Source organism: Vanacampus margaritifer, chromosome 8 (assembly GCF_051991255.1).
Source record: "Vanacampus margaritifer isolate UIUO_Vmar chromosome 8, RoL_Vmar_1.0, whole genome shotgun sequence".
NCBI classification, from domain to species: Eukaryota; Metazoa; Chordata; class Actinopteri; order Syngnathiformes; family Syngnathidae; genus Vanacampus; species Vanacampus margaritifer.
Genome location: NC_135439.1, coordinates 14,827,463 through 14,841,865, shown reverse-complemented (window position 1 = coordinate 14,841,865; position 14,403 = coordinate 14,827,463). Strand labels below are relative to the sequence as shown.

Here is a 14,403-nt window from a genome sequence, read left to right as displayed (position 1 = left end):
TTAAAAATAATAATAATAATAATAAAAAAAAAAAAAAATATATATATATATATATATATATATATATATATTTTTTTTTTGTATGTGCGTGCATGCGTGCGTGCGAGCGTGTGTATTCATCAGTTCACCTAAAGCCTATTAAAAAAAATTCCATACTAATAATATAATATAATAATAAATTGCCAAATGCAGAAACATCAATGTAAGTTATCACGATGTGGTCGCTCTCGGCTCTCAGCAAATAAATTTAATTTCAGTTATGAACAAACAAATAAAAGTACCACATTGATCAGAATATTCCACATTTTTTCCTATAATATAAAATTTCAATCTGGCTTCCATCCAAGATCACACTGAGAAAAAAAAAGTCCTTTGTATTTATGTCATTCGAACACGTAAGCCTACATCGGTTTCAGATGATTAACATATATCAAACCAATATTAAATCATTTGATTATTTTGAGGAAAAGAGGGGAACATTTTCATCAGTTTATCCCCATTTTAATTAAGTGCAACTAAAATTTGCTATTTTTTTCCATTTTTCCTCAATTAGTGACCACGGTTGTCTGTTTACTTGGAGAAATAACCATTTATTGACCAAACATTTATGTTTGATTCATGACTGAAAAACAATGCTGGTGTGTATTTTGTTTGTTGCATGTTTTATTCATGTTTTATTCATGAAATTATTACTTTTGTTTAAACACAGACTTTATGGGTTGCTTTTTCAAAACAATAAAGCTATGTATTTTTTATTTTTTATTTCTTGGGGATGCTGCAGAATGCAGTATGCAGCTATCGCCATCCATCCTATATGGCTGCAATGGAAACTATCCAAATTAGATTGCTATCAATTTTTTCAACCTTTGTTCTCTCACAGCTTCTTCTACCTCTCGGACTGGACTGCGGTGCGTTGACTTCGTCTCGCCCTCCCCTGCCCCCTCGCCCCCCAGCAATGGCCTCACGCATTGGTCTGCGCATGCAGGTAAAAGACATGAGCAACTTGTCATTTTTCAATTATTTGTTAAGAGCTCAGTGATTGTACTTATTTACTTCCTCAGCTGATGCGAGACCAGCTGCAGCAGGAGGAGCAGCGTGAGCGGCAACAGCAGCAAAATGCAGCCCTGCATTACATGCAGCAGCGCATGGCGGAACCACCTGCCCCCACTGCAGCCATTAGTACCCCTCAGAACTACCAAAGCATGCAGGTGCCCGTGGAGATTCTTAAGGTCAGTGGGAGGAGGTGTATGTGATCATATACTCTAAAAAACACTTGGGTCAAAAAATAACCCAAGTATGCACTTTAAAAACAGTTGGGTCAAAAATAACCAACTATGTGTCAAAAATGGACCAATCCTCTACTGTCTATTTGACCCAACTTCGAGTCAAGAAATGGGTCTTTTAGTCAATTCAACTCATAAATATTGATCAGAGCCTTTATTTGGGTAAAAAAAAGAGAAGGTTAATTTGTTTAAAAACAAAGCAAACAAAAAAACAGAAAGTTGCGTCAAATTAACCCATGAAGTGGATTGGTCCATTTTTTATCCATAATTGGGTTACTTTTGACCCAACTGTTTTTAAAGTGTATTCAATGTAGATACACCAGTTCACAGTCTTAATAATAGAGCTCTTTAAAATGAAATGTGAGTGTGGGTCAAAAATGGACCGATCCTCTACTTAGGTCTATTTGACCCAACTTTGAGTCAAGAAATGGGTCTTTTCGTGTAAAACAACTCATAAATATTGGTCAGATCCTTTACTTGGGTAAAAAAATTGGGTCATTTTATATAAAATAACCCAGGAAGTTGGGTCAAATTGACCCATAAAGTGGATCGGTCCATTTTTGATCCATAATTGGGTTACTTTTCACCCAACTGTTTTTAGAGTATATTCAATGTATATACACCAGTTCACACTCTTAATAATAGAGCTCTTTAAAATAAATATATTGTCGCCATCTGTTTTCAGAGTGTGGGTCAAAAATGGACCGATCCTCTACTTGGGTCATTTTGACCCAACTTTGAGTCTATAAATGGGTCTTTTAGTGTAAAACAACTCATAAATATTGGTCAGATCCTTTACTTGGGTAAAAAAATTGGGTCATTTTATATAAAATAACCCAGGAAGTTGGGTCAAATTGACCCATAAAGTGGATCGGTCCATTTTTGATCCATAATTGGGTTACTTTTGACCCAACTGTTTTTAGAGTGTATTCAATGTAGATACACCAGTTCACACTCTTAATAATAGAGCTCTTTAAAATAAATATATCGTCGCCGTCCTGTGAAAAACACTTATGTCCATTTTTGTCTTTTTTAATTATTTATTCATGTATTTATTTATATATTTTTTATATTTGTACGTTTATGGGATGAAACTGAATGCATTGCAGACATCCTCAAAGCGTAAAAAAAAATGGACACAGGTGTTTTTCACAGCAACGATATCAAATACAATCCAATCAAAACAAAACAAAATATCATAAAGAATCTAGATTTGTGCTTGCGTTTGTAATGCAGGTTCAGACCCACCTAGAGAATCCTACAGACTACCACATCCGTCAGTCTCGTAGGCAACAGGTGAAAGAATACCTCTCCACTACCTTTGCCACCAAACAGGTATCGGCCACTCATCATCCGTCATCAATACTGTTAATCGGAAGTTGCTCATCCGCTCTTCTTGTTCTCTCTGTCTCAAGATGGTTCACGCCGTAGCAGGGCCAATGCCGCCATCCCCCCCTGCGGCCATTGGGCCCACAGGGGGTTCAGCGTCTCTACCCCCACCCTTGCACTCTCCACACAGGCGCACTGAGCAGCTCATGACTGGCAATAGTGCACCCAACAGCCCAATGGCCATGCTCAACATTGGATCCAACCATGAGCACGAGGTAGCGGGTTCCAAAGCGTGGCATAAGCCAGTAAACATTTGTTGTAGGTCATGTCAAATAGTGTAGTCCATGCGAACCCCATTGAAAAAATACCTCTGAAATATGACCTTATTGCATGCATATAACATTATGAGGTTTGAATATTATCCTCATTATCGTCACATTTTATGGAAGCATCGTAATGATTTAATTGGCCGTTGATAAGCTTCAGCGGCATTCCAAAAGCCATTTGTGTCGTGCGCACAGTAGGTGAATAAATGTGTTGACTAACTGACACTGGCTTTCATTGAAGTTTAAATGCTCCATTATGGCCTTGTAGCAGCAATTACGGCTTAACAAGTGACAGACAAACAGTTTACTATGCCAAGGCCCTTTGAACCTGGCAGACTTTGACCAAAATCTCTCTTCGCGTCGCTGTCAGCCTCTATTTTGTCAGTCTTACGGAGAGGAAATTGCGGTAGTCTAAACAGTTAGCCTCCATGGAGAAGTCATCTTCATGAAACATGCGTCTGCAGGTGAGTTCACCTGATGGCCTCGACATGTAAACGTCAATATAAGGGAGTTTTCAGTATATAGATGTGGCTCGCATGCATGACTCGTCTTAAAGTTAAGCTTTATAGGCTATAATAATGCTCATTACTCACATACGTTTTCCCGTCTTTTTTCAGATGGATGAGGTCATTGATGACATCATCAGCATGCAGTCCAGTTACGATGATGTTCAGGCCTACATAGACCCAGTCCAGATGCCCAACACAGTAAGTCAGGCCAAAACAAACTAGTGAATGACAGTATATGGACAAAAGTGTTGACACAGTCTTATTGATCAATTCATTTATCAATTAGTGCAGAGTTCATCTACACTGATTAGTTTTCTTAGAATTTTTATTCTTCAGCTTGGAAATGTCTTTGCTTCTGAGTAATTAGACAAAAATTCCCAAAGGTGTACTCCAAAATATTGAAGAAGTCCTTCTCAGAAGACTGGAAGCCTTTATAGATTCATAACTTCCATTTTATGTCCTGTATGAGTAATACGTCTATTACCTAGTCGTAAGGAATGTTGTCTATATAGTGTCTGTTTGTTTGTTTTTGTTTCAAAAAAAAATTATGTTACAATTTGAACATAATGATTTAGAAGCATTTTATGCATTTAAAACAAATTACTACACAGTAACATTAACTTTTTTTCCCCATGTTAGGAAACCTCCAGGGTTCGTATTTATTTATATTTACAAAACAGGGCTCCAGACTAACGTTTTTTTGTTTTTTTTACTAGGAACATCGTGCCCTTTATTGGAAATTTTACGGGTGCAAGTAAAAGATTTAAGGACACACACTTTAAATTGGTGTGCAAAGTAAATATTAATCCCACAATTTTTCACTATATTATTGATAAATGCCCTGAAATGTAGAGCAGAAGTTTATTAGCAACAAAAAATATTCAAGAATAGTAATTATTTAAAAAATAATAATAAAGAAAATATTGATTGCACTGACTAGACTAGATTTGCACCAAAAAGGCACAAAAAAATGTTAAAGTTAAAAACAATATGTTTTAAATAAAAATTTGATTTGGTCATTGCGACTTACGTTTTACTATGTTTCAAAGTGTTTATCATATTTATGCTTTTAATTTTTTGTCTCCAGACCCAAGCAACAATATGTGATGTCACAAGCATTTTCTTGCGTAAACTCACAACGGTTATATTGATTTGAACATGCTGAGCAAGGTTATACATGCCAACAAAAACATGTCAATTGAAGTCTAGGGGAGGGCAAAAGTAAGAATTAACAATTAAACTGCCGGCAGTTAGAGTTCAACTTGTTTACAAGATGTTTGGAAGAAGGGAGGAGGAGGACGAGGAGGGGAGGGGAGGGGAGGGGGATGAGGGCAATTTGTGCAAAAGAAAAACAGGCTGAAAGTCCAGTTAGGGGAAAGTTCACTCTTGTTTGGTGGTGGGGTGAGGAATATCTAGACGAAAATTGGATCAGTGTTGCTGAGGTAGCGTCCCGACAAAGTCTGCCTTGGAGCGAGGAGGAAGGACCCCTCCGACCTTGCTGCTGGATTAGAGGATGAAAGAGATGAGTAAGACATACGCCATTGTGGAACTTATTGAAGGAGAACAAATTCAGTTGGTAAGATTTTAACAAGTAACTGTTGCGATCAGTTTTGGCCGACTTGCTTGGTGCTCATGGTTCTCGGTGAAAGACTTTAATTACCAGCCTCGGGTCGCTGATTACATGTGGACGCACATGAGTGTGGGGGTGGAAGGCGTTTTAAGGTTGTCGCTGTGTGCGGTTACATGGCATAAATGTTGATGTTTGATTTATGCACATTTATCTGCATACGTTTGTGTGTTAACATGCAATCTAACATCACAGTAATAGATTGATTATATCAGGACATTGATCGACACTGGCGCGTCGAGGGGTGTGAAGGCTGTGCACTGAATGAACTGCTGCTGGAAGAAATAAAGATTATATATCTATATATATATATAAATATATATATATATACGATATCATATCAAATATCATATTATATAGACATACAGTTGGATTAAAAAAAAAATCTTTCTTTTCCCAAATGACAAACCATTGAAATTCTTCACCTGCTAATCCTGATGGGGATTAAAGAGGCATACTCTTGGAATTCTTGGAATCTCAAAGTTTAGTGAGAGCCATTAAATACCAGGCACCTCTGAGGTTGATATTAAGAGTGTGTTTATGTGTGGACTGAAACACAGAGCCATACAGTGCCCCATGAAATTACACTTCTTTTGGGATATGGAGTTCGATGGGTCCGACAGTTTTAGCCGTTTACAATACTTCTGCAGAGTAACTTGATGGATATCTTACCTGTTAACATACAATTTAATAGACTAAATTAATTTGAATAGCATCTGATTCATGTTACATTTCACAGCATGCAATTTACATACAGAGGAATTTGTGTTTGTTTGTGTGAGTGCAGTGTGTGTTGTTGTGATGTCCGAGCTCCCACAGTAGCCAGCAGATAAGATATCACTTCCTTTTGACATCTTTATCTTTCAGGCCTCATTAGTGCTGCCCCATTTGCCCTCACGCCAGCGAGTAAAACACAATAGGCAACACGATGTTAAGAAGTAAATCAATATATAAATCGATTGAAAGGAAATCTGTAATTTTTAGTAGCCAGATCAGAGCTTTCAGTGTTAGTGTTGAAGTGCAACCTTTATGAGCATTGGGGAATGCCTGCGCACAGCCGAGGAGAGAATAAAGCCATTAGCGATAGATAAGATACTGGCCAGAGGATGACAGTCAATCATTGCTGTACGCTTGTCAGGGAGTCTTTAGGTGTGATAATATTGCATTATCCTTAGTTAGGCCTTCTTTACCGCGCACTAAAAATGGACACTTGCCTTCATAAAGATACTTAAGCGAGGCTGTAAATGAGCTGTCTCAGACCCATAGAGAAATAATCTGGAGTTACGGCCGTTTGACCTGTGTTTAAGTTTTCAATTTTTTATCATTGTCATTACATTTAGGAAGGAGCTTTGCCATTATGTGGATTATAATATTCAGCAGTGTTTCCCTTTATTAGGCCAAGACACATATTTTGCATTAGAAACAAATCTCCTGCAGACAAAAATGTGACATAAGTAGTTTGCAGGTTAATTGTTATTAACTCATTCACTCCCAGCCATTTTCACTAAAACAATCCCCTTCATTCCCAGTTGTTTCACTGGATTGTGACTGATTTTGCAAGGCCCACAGATTATTGTGCTCTATTGCTATAAAAACATGAAACCTACCAAAATAAAGTCTCTTCTTTCATCAGGAAAAAAAGTATATTGCTATCTGTTTCAGTTTTGCAGCAATTAGCATTAGAATATAGCTAAATTCCATGATTATTCACAAATCTATTTAGAATTCTGAGTAATTGAGTTTTTTTTTTTTCCAACATGGTCCTGGTTCATTTCCTATGCTCAGCTGCCACGTGCTGGCCGTTTGTGTGATATCTACAATTTCTTCAACCCTTCTTTGCAGTTGAGAGGCTGCATCAAAGCCTTCTGTATACTTTAGGATAAATAAAAAACAAACAAACATAAAAACGGATAAATACTTCTTTGAGACACTTGAACATTTGAAATAGAATGTATTTATATGTTTTTGGGAGCAAATGAGTTAAGTAGAAGAGCATTTAATTGTTGTACTTGTCGCTATATTTTGTTGGCATAGATAAATGAGCAAATTTATATTGTTTTTAGTAAGCAAATACCTTTAGGACCAATGAAGGGACATTGAATTGTTAATGTACTTGTTAAGCTAAATGACCACTTTTGATTGTTGGTCTTCTGATTGTGTTTGCATTTGTGTGCGTCCTCCCCAGCTCCCTCTGTCCAGCAGCCACCTGGATGTGTACACAGGTCCAGGGATGAAAGGACCAGCCATTGCAATGACCAGCAATTCCTGTCCTGCCAACTTGACCATCAAACGAGAAATTTCAGGTGCGACCATTTTGCATGCTTCTTGATGATGATAAATGATTCTTTCCTGTGAAGCCACTCATTTTGCAGCTTTAAAATGTCTTCTTTTGAAAGAAAAAATATTTGGGTAAATAAAAACAGCCTTTTTTAAAAACAAAACAAAATACAGAGCAATTTTAACACGTTTATAAATGTGTACCCTGTTAAAAAGTAAAAAAAAAAAATTAACCTTCTTCTTCAGTTTTAATTCTTCTTAATAAGTCACATTGTCACATTTCTCGTGAGCTATTTTTAGAACGGGTCCATTGACTGCTCATGTTGTCCTCAGGCTAACTAGTACTCGCTGGCACCACATTTTTTGTTGGTTTGTTTTTAGGACAATACTCATTAATCCACATCGCAAAAATCCATCCGTGTATGCACTTGTCTTTGCCCCACCTTTGCTCCTTCCTTTTTATTGGTTTCACAAGAATACAAAACAAACTCCCCCCACCCCTCCCCTCTCCGGGGAAAAAAAAGCCGCTGTCTGCTCAAGTTATTTTCAAAGTAGCAGTTTGTTTAGGGATTTTTGAAAGCAGCCAATCATATTGCAGCGGGACTCAGATGCTCCTCAAAAAAGAAAAGAAATGCTCATTACCGGTGATGGACACTTTTAGGGGTAATTGAATCCTTGACCTTTTAACACTATGCTAAACAATCAAATTGGTACTCGGCCCATGCCTACGTGATGCCGTAATATTTTTATGACCTGGAATGGCAATGTTTTATTCATTAGCATTTTTACATTCTTACTCAAGTGCAAAAGAAGTTACCTTCTTTAAAAATAAGATAAAATGGCTCAACTCATCAAACTGTACATAAGGAGTAATGCAAAGCTGATTTGCAAATTTTTCACAGATGTACTCAACTTTGTTATATATTTACTAGCTATGCAAGTATAAAATCAAGTTAAGTAATGTAAAAATCTCTCTGGTTACACTGGATTGGATTTTATTTCATCTTTTTTTTTTTTATATGAAAAAGTTATATAAAGGTCAAAGAAAAAGTACAAAAGGCACATGGGTTAATTCTTTGAAGCTTGTCAGGCTTCTCACAAAATGCTAAGACACTTTAAACTTTGAAGTTTTGTACGATTTAAAAGCGACATAATCTCCCCAAACATTTGAGTTCTTTCCAGAATCGTTCTACATCAGTGGCGTTCAACATCTGTAACTCATTCTTGTAATAGCCATCTTACAAGTTTTACCTGTACTTATACAGTGTTTGTGCCAGCCACTAGTTGATGGCTTTTTGTTTTTGCAAAGATACAGAAGCCCGTGCCATGGCCAAGGAGAGACAAAAGAAAGACAACCACAATCTGAGTAAGTCTTTCCCGCTTCTAGCAAGTTTTCCTCTTAATGTAATGATTTTGTTCTGTGCATTGCATAATCTTACACAGGGGCAACACACACACATGCACACACACACACATGCACACACATGCACACAACTATAATCTTATACAGTTTTATGTCCTGTCTTGCTGATTTAGCTGACATAGTGCAAAGAGTGGGTGGATAGAGAACCTGTAAATTTTTTGCTGCTTTGGCACTGAAGTTTATGTAATTGCCCATGATTGTGTGAGCTTGAGTGAGTCTGTGCAAATGTGCATCCATATACAAGTGTGACTTTCTACGTGAGCCATTCTTTTCTCCATGGTGTCTTTTTATTCATCCTCTTTTGTTCATTTATTTACAGTCGAAAGAAGACGGAGGTTCAACATTAATGATCGTATTAAAGAGCTTGGCACAATGATTCCCAAGACCAACGATCTGTAAGTAGTTTTTGCTATGTTATGTTTTAGTGGGGTGTGTGCATGTGTTAATGTGTAGTTTTATATGACTTAATTTGGAAAAATATCTTAAGATAAGCATACATGTTAGTCCAGTTAGTAAGGCCATTTCTCTTTAAGGCCATGTACACACATAGCAGGGTATTTTTAAAAACAGAAATTTTGCTCCTCTGGGTGTAGAAAAAAATAATGTCCACACCACCAAAGAAAGAAAACATCCACAGCTAACCACATTAATGCCTTTTTAAGTACGTTCATAACAATTCCAGACCTTAAGGTGGCAAAAGTTCCCGAAATCCTATCCAATCAGAGTACGCCTCCATCTGGCGACGCCACTTCCACAAATTGGGCCTACAACGAGATGCATGCCAAGCCTCTAGGCGGCAGTAGTTAGCCAAATAATGCTCATCTCTTGACGTCACTTCACCATACGTCACACAAGCACGGACTGCCAGCCGCTGATCTGTATACACGCGAATCAGTGCTGTCAGCGCACACAAGACTTTTTTTTTATCAATTAAAAAAAATACTTGTAAACAGTCAATGAGTACATCATAAACGGAGCATAGATTAAAACAAAGAGGATAAATACAAAATCTTTAAAAACTTATTTTTTTTTTACAACTTTTTTTCCCATTCACTCACCACACACACACATACAAACTTGGTTTCCCCGATGGGGAAGGGAATCCATGCCGCCTTTTTTTTGCTTCTTTTTTAACAACTTGAGGTATGTGATTGAGTGACGTGTGTAGAGGACGACGTAAAACTTCGTTGACTGACGGACACACGCGATCGCGGAGCCAGAGAAATAAGCAAGTCTTCACTTTGGCCGGAGTTTTTAGAAACCTTCGTTTGTAATGAAAAAAGGGCAAGCCGCAGAAAAATATCTCCCGTTTGCAAAAAGCCCGGCTACGTGTATACATGGCCTAAGGTAATTCAGATACTGTTTAGGGTTAATCACATGCGGTTAACTCAATTAATGATGATTATCATTTTACATTCCTATTTACTTGAGGACATTAGTAGTTTCAGCTGTGTCACTGTTAGCTGTTTCAACATTTCCTTTGCCTTTATGGGTTGCACAGTGATGTTCGCTGGAACAAGGGCACCATCCTGAGAGCGTCTGTAGACTACATCAAACGTATGCAGAAGGATGTTCAGAGGACCAGAGACGTGGAGACTAACTTTAGAAGGATGGAAATGGCCAACAAACAGCTGATGCTTCGCATTCAGGTAGTTTGCCAAATATGCCTACCCGATCGTTGCTGCTATGTGAAAAACACTTATGTCCATTTTTGTCGTAATTTTTTTTTTATTTAATTTTTTTTTAATGTTTTTGGGAATGCAGACCCCAAAAATGTAAATATGTAAAAAAAAATGGGGGGGAAAATGACTTAAGTGTTTTTCACATAGCAGTGACAATGTAGTAAAGCCCAACACTATTCATACACTGTGAGTTGTTATTGGGTGGGGATCTTTTTGCTAGAATTCACACAAAGTAAATAATAGACTACAAGACAATGTTTTAAGAGATACAGTTCTCCCACTTAAAATGATGACAGAGTTCTGTAATTTTCATCATAAGCACGTTTTTACTGTGAGAGACGGAATGTGAAAAAAAATCCTGGAAATCACGATAGGATTTTTTACTTCTAAATTATGTTAGAAAATATATATTTGGTCACCTACCAACAAGACAAAACAGAATGATTCATATCAGGTATAGAAATACTTGTTTTGATCCATCTCACGTAACGACCAATCACGGCTCAGCTTGCAACTGTCACATGACCAAACTGAGAAAACAGGTGAGCTGTGATTGGTCGTTAGCTGAGCCCTGAGCAACTGTGATGTAATTTTCAGTTGACAGCAAGTGCCAAAATGGCCAAATACAATATTAATCAGAATATTATTATAAAGAATATTTTTGGGTTGACTTCCCTGTTAAATGTGGCCAGGATATGAGTCATTTTGGTCTTAACTAAACTATGTTGAAACAAGCTCATTACAGTACAATACTCATTGAAAATAATGACGTTAACAGGAGTTGGAGATGCAAGCTCATCTGCATGGCCTACCCAGCAACTCTCCATCTGGCCTGAACCCAGTAGACGTGATGGGCCCCTATATAAAACAAGAGACCAGCCCAGAGGAGACCCTTTCCCACACTCAGACACAAGCCCCCCACCCCCACCACCACCACCTAACCCACAATCAGGCTCCGCCCCAACCCCAGCAGCATCACTTCCTCCCGCAGACCCACCTGCACCCTCAAAACCAGGCTCAGCCTCAGCAGCCTAGACAGCTGACCATGCTCCCGCAGCACCTCCAGCCTCAGGCGCCCATCCAGTACCCGGCTGTAGGCAGCTCCCAGCCCTTTGACTTTGCCCAGTCGCTGGACTTGTGCGACGGAATGCAGGCGTTCTCGGACGGCATGTCGGGGCTGGGCGATCTGGGAGGACTGGAGATGCAAGGCCGTAGAAGCGATATGGGTTTCCTCATGATGGATGAGCCGCTGTCCCCCATAGGCGGCGACCCTCTGCTCTCCACCATGTCGCCAGAGGCCTCTGTCGACTCCAGTCGCAGATCCAGCTTCAGTATAGAGGATGGTGACATACTGTAAACACATGCATGCTCACACATGCACACTCCTGCAAGCACACGCTTTGGAAAAAAAAGGGTGTTTGTACCACTATGAACAGCATAAAAAGGAAATCAATACAAGTAGCACAATGCATCTAATAATTCTGATCAAATAAAAAGCTCACACGCATGCAAGACTTCGCAACCAAAAAAAACGGATAAGACATGAACTGAGGATATTGAAACTTTCAAAGAACATTTTCAAGGCAGAAACAATACTGAGGTCAGTCAGAGAGTTCTCCAGTATGTTGTTTTTATGAAGGTGGTGGTCATTTTTTTATTCACATGATGAAATTCTTGTACATTTTCCCATTTGTCGCATCACCATAAATGATTTGAATGATTTTGAATCAAATACCGAAGGAGCAGCTTCGTGGTCCTGTTTGTATGATTTACAGGTAGCCCACAGTGATGCTGCTCTGTCTCTTTTTTTTGTTTCGGTATGTCTGTAATCACACACTTTGTTGTCACGATGAGCACTGTGTGGTTGATGTCATCCAGAGGCCATCACTAGCATGCTAAGCTTAGCTTAGCATGTCTTTAAAGTGGCTACGTTGACATGCACATTGTGGGCTTCACGGGTGTGACTTTTCTAATCCTCACTCCCGGTGTACTTTTTATTAACTCACACATGCACCCGTGCATCTTTCTACACATCATTGTTTCTGTTAGTGTGCTCTTTGCCATTTAAAACCATGTCATCCATATCTATCATACTCAGGTACTGTAACGGAATTCACAAGCAGGGTCAATTTACATAAGTGCTGATGGGAACTTGAACCTACCTGGGCCATGATTTTAGCATGATTTTTTTTTTCAAGGCGAGAGTTCATGACAAAAGTTGATACTGTAAAAAAAAAAAAAAAAGCCCACACAGGATGGCTTTTTAACTTTTCTAGAAATAGACCAACCACGATCGGTGGCGGACCGATCAGAGTAATATGTCAGCCATCTTTTTAGTTTGTTTTGTTTTCTATGGCTGTATGAGCATTATGGATGGTAAAGAAATGTGGTGATATATATTTTGTATTATAAGTAGGGATGGGCATTTTACTCCATTTCCTTGATTGATGACAGGGAGGGGAGATTTGCTCTGTGACTGTTAAGAACTTTTGTTTCCATCTTATGTTCTTAAAGACCGCAAACCAATTGTGACTGAATAGACAGCGCCTCTGCTGGTTGTAGCCATGTAGTGCTACAATGATATTAACAATAATATTATTATAATAACAAATTGTAATAATAATATTACAATTAGTAATATTATCTCAAATGTTTCAAGACACAACTCGTCAACAATCAATTCCACACAATCAACCACATTTTTTATCATTTTCACTACATCAATACATGATTATGCCCATCCCTAATTATATTGGTTATGTTTCTTTATTGTAGTTTGTTGTTTATTCTATTTCCCAAAGCACTGGAAACTATATTATTGTTTTGACTTTGTACAAAAATGATGATGATTATTATTATTTCGACGTTTAATGCCACTAAGCAGCTTTTAAGTATTTTGTCTGTGTTTCTAAATGCATTTTTTTTCTTTTCTCCCTAAAACAACAATTTCTACCCCTTGTTAAAGCCACCTTTTTGTTATTTGAGAATGGAGCAAAGAGCCATTTGGGAACTTTTACTGACGAGGAAGATTTGTACATCTTGATACCTTATTTCTTTTATTTTTTCCCCCTTTATATATATATATATATATATATATATATATATATATATATATATATATATATATATATATATATATATGTATATATATATATAAACATAATTGGGCATTTATTTTTTTCATTGTTGTCTTTTAAGGCCAAATAGTAGATGATTCTTTTGATTGAATGTTATTGAATTCAAATTTCTCACATTGTGAATGTAAAGTTTACCAGTGTGTCTGGTCAGCGGGAAGTCAGTTTTGCTGTGGAATTTCCTTTTCTTTGTAACAGCGGTTTCCATGGAAACTGTAAGACTGACTTCACCTCAACTGTGTGCTAAAGAGTTATCAGTGCCTGACCGTGTTTGTTTTTCCACCACAGTTGTGCCTTTTTCCCCATTTCGACTACAGTTTAACTGTTGTTGTCAACCTTGCCCACACTCCCCAAAGAATCGCTCAGAACCCCTGTAATATTCCACTAGGGGGTGCAGTGCAGCACAACATACACAGGAGACATGTCCTGATTTGAAATAAGTTATAAAAATGTTTTACCAGAATCCAAGAATTTGCTTCAAGTGTTTTGTTTGTCTGGCGATATGTTATGCGTGTTTGTGTTTATTTTTCTGTTGTGTACATGGTATGCTTTGGTGGAGTGGGGTTCACACTACACACATATAGATTTTACACACATATAGATTTTAAACATCTTTACTTTTTTCTTGTGTGTGAGAAAGAGACCCTTATAGTATGTGGTGTACTCAAGAAGACCTACACATATCATACCTACAATCATTAGTCTTCCCCACACAAGATGTCTGATGTAGAACCATGTAGTCCCTGTGGGTGGTAGCATAGTGCCACAGATTATCCAGACAGACTAGATCAGTAAAAGAAGACGAACTTGAAG

General features: G+C 37.9%; 1 protein-coding gene across 5 annotated transcripts in view; it reads left to right on the top strand.

Moving 5' to 3' along the window:
* The window catches only part of tfeb (transcription factor EB), a 31,405-nt gene extending 17,344 nt beyond the window's left edge, over positions 1–14,061 (top strand). For 2 of the 5 annotated variants that reach the window (XM_077573989.1, XM_077573988.1), the window contains exons 3-12: positions 881–985; positions 1,062–1,229; positions 2,520–2,618; positions 2,699–2,887; positions 3,556–3,645; positions 7,260–7,377; positions 8,661–8,717; positions 9,094–9,171; positions 10,269–10,423; positions 11,235–14,061. In XM_077573989.1, coding sequence (XP_077430115.1) covers positions 956–985; positions 1,062–1,229; positions 2,520–2,618; positions 2,699–2,887; positions 3,556–3,645; positions 7,260–7,377; positions 8,661–8,717; positions 9,094–9,171; positions 10,269–10,423; positions 11,235–11,813 — 1,563 coding nt within the window. In that variant the 5' untranslated portion in view covers positions 881–955 and the 3' untranslated portion in view covers positions 11,814–14,061. The remainder of the gene's footprint in view (positions 1–880; positions 986–1,061; positions 1,230–2,519; positions 2,619–2,698; positions 2,888–3,555; positions 3,646–7,259; positions 7,378–8,660; positions 8,718–9,093; positions 9,172–10,268; positions 10,424–11,234) is intronic. The other 3 variants (XM_077573992.1, XM_077573990.1, XM_077573991.1) reach the window with 3 other exon arrangements.
* Positions 14,062–14,403: the final 342 nt, after the last annotated feature.